General features: G+C 42.5%; 1 protein-coding gene across 1 annotated transcript in view; it reads right to left on the bottom strand.

The window, feature by feature from the left end:
• The window catches only part of DHRS13 (dehydrogenase/reductase 13), a 42,196-nt gene that overhangs the window by 12,656 nt on the left and 16,785 nt on the right, over positions 1-12,755 (bottom strand). The window contains exon 4 of the mRNA XM_082244642.1: positions 4,680-4,991. Coding sequence (XP_082100768.1) covers positions 4,680-4,991 — 312 coding nt within the window. The remainder of the gene's footprint in view (positions 1-4,679; positions 4,992-12,755) is intronic.

Raw genomic sequence — 12,755 nt, 5'->3', positions numbered from 1 at the left:
ACCCCTGACCATAAGGGATTCCAGCACATACAGGGTTAAGACCCATGAGAAGCAGTCCTTAAGAGACAGGAGGCAGCAATAGGTGAGTGTGGGGGAGGAGTAGTTTGGTGGTTGCACCTGTCTGAAGGAGCTGCAAGTTTGCTGGAAGCTGCTGAGAGGTCTATTGAGGACTGTTTCAAACCTTGGGGTGAAGACCCATCCACAAAACCGTATGTGCCTTTTTTTCTTGCTTTATTCCTTTGTGCTGAAGAAAAGCGGACTTTATTTTGTGTTTGATTTATGCACTGCTGGAAGCCTGTTTAAGTTTGCTGAAATAAAGCCTTTTTGTTTATGTTTTAAACGGTTGGGCACTCAATCCGGTGGAGCTAGAACCCCCAAACTTTACACCACATTAAAGAGGTTGTAAACCCTCTCTTATAACTTGTACCAATAGGTAAGCCTTTAATAAGGCTTACCTATAGGTACTGTAAATAGCTCCTAAACTTGTACCATTTAGGAGATATTTACTTTTAATGCAGCCGATCACGTCATTCGCGCATGCCCTCTAAACGGCAGCTCCCGCACGCATGCGCGGGAGTGAGGTCTTTGCACCTCCGGCCAATCATATAACCGTAGGACGTGAACCAGGAAGCAGGGCGGCCGAACAGGTCGGCGGGTGGCACTGCAGGGGCTTCATTCGAAGGAAAGTATTACATAATGAGCTAGTATGCAATGCATACTAGCTCATAATGCCTTCATCTTACAGGGTTTTTTTTTGGTGGGGTTTACAACCTCGAAGTGTTAATGTGACAAGTGTGGTTTATAATAAAATTATTGGTTAAACTGGGTTACAGATTGGTGCACATTTTAACCGCAGATGTCACTATCCAGGTAATGATTTTGATAAGCACAATTTAGCACATATCCTAGGCGCGAAACAACTTTTTAACGATAGTCAAGCCTTAAAATTGCAATTGCCTGTGAAACCGCAAAAAACGTTGGTACACAAAGCTCCTATAGGCCATCAGCTTAGAGTTAACCATAAATGATGGCACTATAAATTACTGCTCTCTTGATGAATAGTATTACAACTGCGGTTTCAATACATAGTCACCCCGATCCATACATTGGCATGTATGTGAGATTGAGGGCTTTTATAACTTAGTTTTTTTTTTCTTATTTTAAACTTTTAGAACTAAATTTACTGCGTTCACATAGGAGACCAATATATCCCCTTATGTGGTAGCATAAAGATTGACAGGTTCTCTTTATTGGGGTATCAGAGGCTGGTTCACAACACTTGCGGTGCAGAGCTGCTCTACCCTCTGCAGACGCTAATGCTTAATAGAACTCCCATGCATCTAGCAAACGCAGGTGCCCTTGTAGCCACCCAAACCTATGGTACTGCAGTAACAATCCAACCACAGTTTGTACACCGCTCAGGCAATTAGTGAGTGGCTGACCACTGTAGGTGCTCACCCCGGCTCCTGGTTATGAGTAAGCATGAGTGATTTGTGTGAAACACGTTAGCCAGGTCCTTTTTTTTGTCTGGCATGGTGACAAAGGACTTTTAATACTTTGATTTCACTGCAGTGTGCCACCATATTCATTTTCTTTACTGCAGCAACATTGCGGTTTTATGCAGCGCAATTCTAAAAATCGTGCCTGCCATAGTTTTTGCACGTGTCCGCACAGTCGGCAGCCCACTGAAATGAATAGGCTGTCAAAAGCATGCAAAAAATACATGCGCTCGAATTGACACTTTTACGGTGTGAACTGGCCTCAAATTGAATGAAGATGATTCACACAAAAAAATCGAATTCCTGTTTATTTCACACAATTACAGGTTTGATTATTTAAAGTGAAGTTATGGAGTGAATACCCAACTCCTTAATACATCAGCCCTTCTGTTATTGGGGTGGACGATGGTCAAACTACTGCAGGTATGAAGTGCAGGCATCTAGAGCCTCCTAAATCTTCCTGTAACAACCACATGCCTCACCCATGCACTGCTACTAGCTCAGTGCCATAATGGCCAGCTTCAATGACCAACAGAAATTTACAGGAATCAGGAAGAGGTAGGCAAGCAAAGGCTGAAATGTCTAAAATTTGCCTGTCAGAACGGCCTGAAATTCAACCATGACTGTCAGGTTTACAAGGTTGCCACAGGTATGTACTTCAAGGTTCCTGCAATTCAAACCTGCAGCAGTTTGCCCCTTCACCCCAGTGACAGTTTCCTTAACTACTTGGCGTCCGCGCTATAGCCGAATGACGGCTACAGAGTGGACCTGAATTGCCGGGAGGGCGTACAATGACTTCCTCCCGGCTCGCTCTGTGATCAGCGAGTCCATGAGACTCGCCTGATCACAGATTGGAGGCGATCCCACCCCCTTACCACGTGATCAGCTGTCAGCCAATGACAGCTGATCATGTGAAGTAAACAGCAGCCGGCGATCAGCTGTTTATTTTCTCCTCACACGATCGCCGGCTGCTGTCAGAGGGACATCGGTCCCAAAGAGGAGAGGGATAATTTGTGCCCCCAGTGCCACCTACCAGTGCTTACAAGTTCCCACCAGCGCCACCTATCAGTGATCCATCATAGTTCATCAGTGCCACCCACCAGTGCTGCCTATCAGCGCACATCAATGAAGAAGAAAAATGACCGGTTTGCAAAATTTCATAACTATAAAAACGTTTTGTTTTTTTTCAAAATTTTCGGTCTTTTTTTGTTTGTTCAGCAAAAAATAAAAACCCCAGTAGTGATTAAATACCACCAAAAGAAAGATCTATTTGTTTGAAAAAAAAAATGATAAAAATAAATTTCATTTGGATAGTGTTGCTTGACCGCAAAATTGTCATTCAAAGTGCGACAGCGCTGAAAGCTGAAAATTGGCCTGGGCAGGAGGGTGGTTTAGGTGCCCAGTAGGCAAGTGGTTAAATGTAAATTTTAGTTTTTATACTATATGCTGAAGCCGTTTGCCTTTAGACTATCTGAACTAGTTATTTAATAATTTCACTGCTGGAGCAATTTTACACACATGCTAAAATGCACGGCTTTTGGCATGAAGAATACTTCTTAACCAAAGCCCAATCATTCTAAATTTTCAAAAAAACCTGTAGACTAAAAAGTTTGTTGCTACAAATTTTTATGTTGTGCGGTAATTGCACAACTGCTGTTTATCAAACCTAATTTTCAGTAAAAAACATACAAACTCATTTTAGTGCACAAACATTATTATGTCCGTTTTTTCCTAAAAAAGATGAAATTGTATTAAACATATACCAAATATATCATGTTTCAAAATTTTTAAGACCCCCTGATTGTGGTTGAGCCAATACCGAGGATTTGCACATGTACTCTTGCAAATGCTCCAATACCTGAAACAGATACCTTTGCAGTGCGATTTGAGCCTATATCATATGAATAGGCTCCAATCGCACTGCAAAGAATCGCATTCAATTTGGATATGAATGTAGTGTTATTCCTGTTCGAATCGCATTCAGTTTGCCGCACTGCTGTGTGAAGCCAGTATAGAAAGATAGGGATGCGCCATCCAGTGCATCAGTGGGCAAACAGTTTATTAAAAAATAATATAACTCACATGTTAAAAGTACATTGTGTCCATCAGTGATGGAAAACCATGGTGCTTGCACTGCTCACAGGGCTGGAGAAGATGTAGGCAGTTCTAGGAGCACTGTAAACCAGCTTTGAGCACACAATTGGGTATAGGGCAGAAGTAATGTCAGCTTGGGGGGTGGACCAGCTATACACCTTCTCTAGGCCTGCGAGCACTGCAAGTGTCCATGGTTTTCCATCATCGGCAGGTCCCGTGGGATGGGGGACACTATAACCGTGCAGATTTGGCATATTGCAGATCCGCATCAACATGTGAGTTGTTATAAAATTTTTTAATTAACGGTTTGCCTATTGCTGCACTTAGATGGCGCTCCACTGTCTTTCTTTACTGGGTTCATTTAGGAGCGTTGGGGCTTGCTTCTCGAAAAGGAACTGCACCACATTCCTGTTTAAATCACATGTGAGTCTTTGGAGTGCGATTTGAATCCATCATTTTTTTATGGGCTCAAATTACACCTCAAAAAAAGGAATCGGTACTCGGTATTTGCAGAAAAAAAAAAAAAAAAAAAGAAGGGGTGTTACCCTACCCCTGATACTCCCTTTGTACTGTGCTGCCGTCTTAGCTGCAACCAGTCAGGATCCCACAGCTGTGAACCCAAATGTGCTCAAGGCAGAGGCAGAGTGCTTCTGGATTCACGCAGAGTGGCATTTAAATATCGGACCTCTCACCAGTAAACACCCCTGCCATCCTATTTTTTTTTTTTTTTTCATGCGAGGAGGAGTGGGAGAGCACAAGAACCACTGGTTGTTGCAAGAAGAGCGACCCCAAAATTCAGCCAGCTGTCAAAGGTGTAGGGCAGGTTTTTGGCAAAAAAAAGGGTTACAATTGTCACCGGTCAATACAAAATTAATGCATATTTTTACTCCACACCCGCGGTGTCTGTTTTTAGGGAAAGTGTCAGGATAATAAAGCGGTTGTGTACCAGTTCACAAAAAGGTGCAAATCTCTCTGAAACCATAGGGGACCCACAAAAGAAGAGCAAGCGGAGGGTAAATTTGCCATAGGTAAGAGAATACTTCTACTACCCTATACCCAGCTTATCCATTGAGCTTTGTTACATACCTGGATGGACAGAGTAGCAAGTCACCTCAGTTCCTTGTAATTGGTTGGCCAACTCTCGGGCATACAAAACATTTGCAAGTTTGCTGTCACTATAGGTCCTAAACATTTCTAGCCATGTTTCACCAGCTGGGTTTAGGTTCTTAAAGTTGATTCTTCCCCACTTATGGGCATTAGATGCAAGAACAACAATACGGCTTGGGGTACACTGCTTAAGGCGATCCAGAAGTAAATGAGTCAGTAGAAAATGCCCTAGGTGATTGACGCCAAAGATCATATTGAAGCCATCCTCGGTCTTGCCTTTAGCTGAAAGGCCTGCAGGGATCAAAACATGCAACATGATTAGGGCTGCGGATATTTGCGCATCATTAAATTCTTTACACATTCATTTGTTTTAGGATATCAGCTCTGAATACGATTACCATTTCAGCTTCTGAAACTTACAATATCTTCGCAGTGGTATCTCATATATATATATATACACACACATACATACATACATACATACATACATACATATATATATATACACATACACACACACACACATATACATACACACATACATACATACATACACACACTTTTTTTGTTTACAAAAACACAAACATCCATCCCCCCTCCCACCCCCAAAAAAAAAAAAAAAAACACATGGAAAAGGAAAAATAAAATGCACGAGAAAGACAGTAGCCAAATATATCCACAGCATTGTAGCCGTGAGCAAAGTTTAGAGTCAAAACAATGTTATACAGTAAATAGTTACTTCAGGAATGTAGATACGGCGGTTATAATGAGCAATATATCCTGTAATCACACATAACGCTGCTCACTCCCACTTTTGCACAAGAGAAAAAGGGTAAAACTAAGATTAACAAAATAATACATCAAGAATATCTAAGGGAAAAGAACCACTGTCTCAACCAAGTTAAGTTAAAATAATAATTTGTCAGAACATATAGCATGCTTTAACCACTTAAGCCCCGGAAGATTTTACCCCCTTCCTGACCAGGGGGTTTTTTGCGATTTTTTACTGCGTGACTTTAACGGACAATTGCGCGGTCGTGCGATGCTGTACCTAAACGAATTTCACGTCCTTTTTTTCCCACAGAGCTTTCTTTTGGTGGTATATGATCACCTGTGCGATTTTTTGATCATGCGCTATAAACAAAAAAAGAGCGTAAATTTTGCAAAAATAACAATATTTTTCACTTTTTTTTTTATATGAAATTCCCCCCCCCCAAAAAATGTAAAAAACTAAATTTAACATTTTCGGCCAATTTGTTTTATGCTACATATGTTTGGTAAAAAAAAAAAAAAAATCGCAAAAAGCGTATTTTGATTGGTTTGCGCAAAAGTTATCGCGTTTACTAACAAAGGGAAAGATTTTTGTCATTTTTGGTGTTTTTTTTTTAACGAGTAATGGCGGCGATCTGCGATTTTTTTTTTGCGGTACTGCGACATTGCGGCGGACAGATCGGACCCTTAACTGACATTTTTGACACTTTTGGGGGTACCAGTGACATTACTGCAGTAATCAGTGCTATACATATGCACTGTTACTGTAAAAATGACACTGGCAGGGAAGGGGTTAACTGTACTGGACAGGGAGGGGTTAAGTGTGTCCTAGGGGCGTGATTCTAACTGTAGTGGGACATGGCTACTAGTGTAAAAACAGAGATCAACGGTTCTACATAGTAGAACCGTCTGATCTCCATTTTTACACAGGGGAGAATGACAGGCGGCTTGTTTACAAGCCGCCGGTCACACGCCCGCACTCCTCCGTGAACGAGCCTCAGCGGGCGCCCGCTATTGGCTCAAAACCCAGTGACAGGCGAGCGACGTAGATCTACGTCACTCTGCCTGGCCGGGGCTGACTGCCGCAGTAAATATACTGTGCGCAGTCGGCAACCGGTTAAGTACAGTACACTACTGTCAGAAATGTGCCAACTGGTTACACAAGCCAACTATCAGATAGGAGATTATAGAGTAGATGCATGGCAGAACGCATAGTAAATCAAAATATCCATAAGGACACCAAGGCTAGTGAAGCAAGTTCAGGGTCTATAACCATGGTTCCTATAGATGTCAAATTTGCGTGAGGTGCCCCTTTGTTGTAAGATATGCCACTCTAGGCGGGGTGGAATTGACCTGAGTATGCCAATCCTCAAATGTTGGAGGGAGAGAGTTCTACTGTATTTTAGGGCAAAAAAAAAAAATAGGACTTTTAGTTTATAAGTAAACCTTCATTATTGAAGAACGTTGCATGACAGTTTTTTTTTCATATCCAAAACTACTGGGTTATGCTGCCCTCTTCAGGTGGCAGGCTTCCCCATCCAGGCATAATCCCTCTCTGCACAGTACAGCCTCAGTTTTGTAGCAAGCAATGATAAACCATACAAAAGAGAACATTTTCTGTGTCCTCCGATGTACCCTAAGAGAAAGAATTTTACAAGTCAACCAAAAAAATCATTATTTCCTAATACATCATGGGACATCATAAATAATTGTGATGTCCCAAAGCACTGAATATGAGTGGCGGGCAACAAGCCCAAAACCCAAAAAAACAGAACAATGTAAGATCCCACAACAAAGCCAACTTAGGACCCTTTGCCCAAAACTCTTCCACAGAAGCAAAGACATCAACCAGGTGAAACTTCGTAAACATGTGAACAGAAGACTAGGTACTAGACTTACAAACTTCAATGGCTGAAAATGATGCTGAATTGGCCAGGAAGCAATGACACTCCTGGTAGAATAAACCTGGTCTTAAAATGCCATAGGCCTTCGAATGAGGGATGAGCATTGCAATCAAAAAATGTCTTTCCGTATTTATCTGCCGCAGCAGATGAGGTAGATCTGAAATTCAGAGAACGCATATATCAGAACACTTATCAGAGAAACAAGATCCCAAGGAGTCACCAGGGCAACCACCCTAAAAGCCTGGGGATCCCTGGTCCAGGAGAAAAGTAGTTTAAGCATTGTTTTGAACCAGAACATCCATATCCCCAGACCTTGACCTTCTACAAAGTGCTTTGAACATCTCCTGGTAAAGGGCCCACTTGCCTGAGCTGAGCTACTAACAACCGAGAAAGTCTACCCACCAAAATAAGCATGTCTAAAAAGTGAATGCGGGAGTGAACTGAAACTAAAGCTCTGCCCAGGACACGATCACCTCTTCTTGAAAAGTGCAGGCTCTTGACCCACCCTGACGACTGATGTATGCCCTCGTTGTGCCATTGTTCAACTGCATTTGAACCTGGAGACTCCAAAGGCAGCTGAACCAATGTTGGAAAAACAAATAGCCTGAAGTTCTGCCAAGTCCACTCCTCCACCGACTGCATTCTTGAACCAACTGGTACTCAACACCTCCCTCCAGACCTGACAAGCTGGCATCCATTGTGAGAAACATCCAAGCTATCAGAGGGAAGGATCTTCCCACATCCAGCATCCGGGAAAAGATCCGCTACTCGAGAGCGGACCTGGTCTTTGGATTCGGAAGCAAAGGTAGATCAGGTCATTATAGACTTTTGTCCCAGACTGACAGATTATGGAGTTAAAACTCCCTGGAGTGGAACTGGGCATACACAACTGCATCAAAGAAGAAGGAGACAGTCTTCCCCAGAATCCTCATGCACAAGCTGATTGAGGGATTTTTCAGAGACCTTAGGGGGTTGCACCTGGGATTGGAGGAAAAGGCATTTTTCCTGTGTAATAAACACCTTGGATTGAACTGTGTCCAGATGTTGAGTCAAGAAAAAAGGATGATTTCTGGAGATTCAGTACCTAAATGATGAACCGCTCCAGGAACTACACTATCTGATGGATGTTTAGCATCAAGGTTTGAGCAAATGTTCTCAAAGTAGCTGGTCATCCCGGTACTCCCTCAACAGCCCAAGAACCCAAGTCAACCTTGGTAAATGCTCCAAGATCAATGGAAGGGCAACACCAAACTGGTAGGGATTATCCTCAACAGCAAACCTTAACATTTGATGAGTGCGAAAGACCAGGATGTACAGGTAGGCACTCTATATTCACTAACTACAGGAAGTCCCTTAGTGGAGGTGAAGTAAAATAATCACTGACTTGGTAGACTATCTTGAATTTTGCACTTGCAAAAATTTGTGGAGACCCTTGAGGTCTAGAATAGGCTGGATGTCTCCATTTGACTTTGAATAGATGCAGTAAAACTTTAAAACTTCCTGCACAAGTGCGATAACACACTAAGACAGCAACCTTTTCAGTGCTGTAAAGAAACCCACTCTTTTTTGAGGCTCCAAAGAGACATTTCAGTGCAGTAAACTTTAGCTTGTAACCTCTTCACACCACACAGCAGACCGATTCGTCTGAAATGTCCTGAGTATGAACAACTTCAAAAAGGTTGATAAAAATGCCTCCACCTGCAAGAGCGGGGTTGGCTCCCATTTCGAAAGACAACTGTTCTCCAGATTTGGAGGTCATCAAGGTACCCTTGTTATGGAATATGAAGATACGTTTTGGCTTGGAGCATGAGGCTTGTGGCCAAAAACAAGGACACTGACTCCTGTCCAAGGAGGCCCCGGCTTCTGCCCATTGGATTCACCTTCTGCAGGGGTAGCAGCATGCTTTTACCCACAATCACCTTCTGGATGGGGGCAACCAATGATGGCCCACAAAGGCTTGTAATCAAAGGGCAGCCACTCAATTTGCTTCCCACAGAGAAGTTTAGCAGACCAGCATTTTAGCCACAAGATTCTGCTCAAGAAGACAAACGCCCAGTCTAGAGAGCTGCCAAATTAAATCTTTCCAAGGCATCCACTGAGAAGCTCAAGGCTCTCCGGAACTTCTCCTGGTATTGTCCTATGAAAGAATCCAGTTCCCTGGACTGGACCCTGGAGTTTGTCCACTTTGAGAGCTTGGCAGATACTCACTGCAAGCACAGTCAGCTGCAAAGTTGCACCTACCAAGAGAAACGCCTTAAATACAGTTTCCAACCTCTTATTCATAGTGTCCTTAAAGACTGGAACCTCATTCACTGGGACCATCAAGATCTAGTTTAAGTAGGAAATAGCTGGGTCTACAGCTGGAGAACCCCTCTACTGCTGAGTGAACCTTTTTGGAGGCACGAACACCTTATCTGGGAGAGCCCAATCAGCATACATCACTTACAGTAAAAAAGTGTCTAGAAAGCGCTAGTACCAAAACAAGTCAAGCTGCCAGCACAACATAATTGATAAACAAATTTTTAAAACAGCAAGTGGAAGAAAAAAGTGCAGCGCTAATGAGTGTACATAATATACAAGAGTGATACAATTGAACATATATATATATATATATATATATATATATATATATATATATATATATATATATATATATATATATATATATATATATATATATATATATATATATATATATATATATATATATATATATATATATATATATATATATATATATATATATATATATATAGGATATTGTGACATAAGTCCAATACTGAAATAGGGCTTAAATAAAAGTCCCAAAGAAGTGATCCATCTTGTTGGTATACATATGTAAATCCACACGTGATGAAAAGAATCCCAACACCAGGTGAACAGTAAAAGTGGGCTCTCACCAGATTAAATGGGTCTGAATTGCCATATAACAAACAGACCTGTTCCGGCTTTACAAGGTGATCCCGATTCCTCCTACGATCATTACCATGGAATTAGTTTTCAGCTCATAAGGTGGTAGGCAGAGGGATGGAAGTCTCTCAAGACCAGATGACATGAAAACCAGAAAAAGGAGTGCACATAGCGCAATATTGCTAAAAACTTTTAATGAAATAAAAGGAATCGCACTTACAAGAATCGCATGGTAACAGGCAATGTATTAAAATGAAGTTCTACTGCGAGCTCCTGACGCGTATCGTCCGCACAGACAACAGAGGACATCAGTCTTAAAATTTGCTCTAACTGCATCCTCCAAAAAACAACCATGCTCCTCTGTGCCTGAGACAGGCCAGCAGTCTGAGTCTCTTCCAAAGAGAACACTCCCAAAGACAAATCCTAATCCTCCCCAGCCTCCCCCACTTCCCCTGGAGGACAGGAAGAGTATCCATGTCTGCCTGTGTCCCAGGCATTCCAAGCCCCTGTGAGAACCACTGTCTGCAAACAAAATCCTCCCTGGACACAAAGGAATTGGAAAAATGTGCCCCTAAAGTAGTGGAAAACCCAGACAAAAGGCAGGGATTAAGAACCGCTCTGACCCTTAGGAAAGCTGTCACAGAGCAAACTCAGAAGGCGGGCCTTACTACCCAAGAAAAGGATGTGGGAGCCCACACCTTAGTCCTTTCCTCCAACTCTGCTTGCGCTCCATTATGGCTCCCTGAAGGTCAATACACCCAAGAAGGAAGGGCCCACCATTAGTTCCACTGTTGTCCTGGTATTTAATGACCTTAAAAGCGCTTCCCACATGTGCTTCAGGTGCCTTAAGCATCCAAAATTTCAGCCATGCATGTGCCAATGTCTTTGCTTACACCCCATGCTGTCAGACTTGGTGCAGCTGGCAGCAAACTTCAGTGAGTGGCGCAGCCACAGCACACTAGTAGCACTTCCCAGTACAGACTGTAGTCCCACAGCCACCCCTCCGCCAGCAGCACGTTGCCTAAATGGACCACTGCGCCTAGGGGAATTCTACTGAGCACAGCCACATAAGGGACTTCCACCCATGCAGGCTCTCATCAATCCAGGCTGTAGGGCTGTTATAAGGCTCAATCTTCAGCCATCACAGAGGACATTCCCCAAAAGAAGCCTTCAGGGACACGACTTCCTCGCTGGGGTTCACAGTCTTGGACCTGTAGAGCACTCTGCCAGTGACATTACCAAATAACATGTCATGTGCTCTGGTGAGAGCTGCGTGCAGGATCCAGTGCGAACTGGGTAACATTACAAGCCGCCCCTAATTTTCTCAGTGGAGTCTGGGTACTATACCCCTGGCCCATAAGTGATTGATCTGAAGACATTACTTTCCCCAGTAGGGGTGTATGGAACGGGCAGCAGAAATCATTGGCTGACTTAAAAAAAAAAAAAAAAAAAAATCTTCAGAAAGTCTTCACAAGCAAGTTCTATCTATAGAGGGTGGGACCATGTCCACATGTGGATGTTTTGTAGTGACATAGGTGTTGGATCACAAAAAATACATGCTGCTGTACTTTTTTTTTTTTTTTTTTTGAACGCTGTGGTGTGAAACTGCCAAAAATAAAAACAATTTGGCAGGAGTTGGTCTTCTAAGCCATGCACCCTTCTAACACTCAGCCCTACCACTTTCCATTCCACTGTCAATGCTGGAGCCTTTACTGCCCACAGAAATCCAGGCATTGGATAGCTGAATGACAGGGGCAGGGGCTACCCAGAGGAGAGGCGGAGCTTAATCTTGACTTGAGCAAGTAGAGAGCAGTGTTTATCTTTTTTACTACGAAGGAACCCTTAAAAACAGTTTTTAGGTCTCAGGAAACCCCCACTATAGTTTTTAGACCTAAAGCCCTTGGTAAACCGTAATGTTTACAGAAGGTTGTGAATCCTTTAAAATATTAAAATAAGAATACAGAAAAGAAACGCAGACAGTGACAATAGTGCCCTTTCTACATCCATTTCCTACCTACACACTGAGCCCAAACTGCCACTACTCCCTTCTCAAGAAACCCCTAGCAACCTCTGAAGGAACCCTGGTTAAAAAAGGCTGATTTAGGGGGATCAAAGGACTCTAGTGGGATACAAGATGCTTAACGCTATCACCACACTAGTGGCAAAAATAGTATACTAACAAAAATGTCACACCCATGTCCCTATGGGAAAATCTCTACCTGCATCCTTCCACTTCTTTTTACATTAAGGTCCCAAGGCAACTTCTAAATATACTTGAGAGAACCAGGCATTGAGTTAAAAGAACAAGCACATTTTCGCTATATGGAATATTTAATGCCCATCAAGTAATAAAGCTGGGTATACACATATTGAAATTTTGATCGGTTCATGCTAAACCCGACAAATTATGGATTTCTGTTACAAAAGCCGATAGTTAGATCGTTTTTTTAATATTTTTTTTTAGTTGGCG

This window comes from Pelophylax lessonae (assembly GCF_965119305.1).
Source record: "Pelophylax lessonae genome assembly, chromosome: 2".
Taxonomy (NCBI): domain Eukaryota; kingdom Metazoa; phylum Chordata; class Amphibia; order Anura; family Ranidae; genus Pelophylax; species Pelophylax lessonae.
The sequence above is the reverse complement of the archived record's forward strand: the minus strand, read 5'-3'. Positions and strand labels throughout refer to the sequence as shown.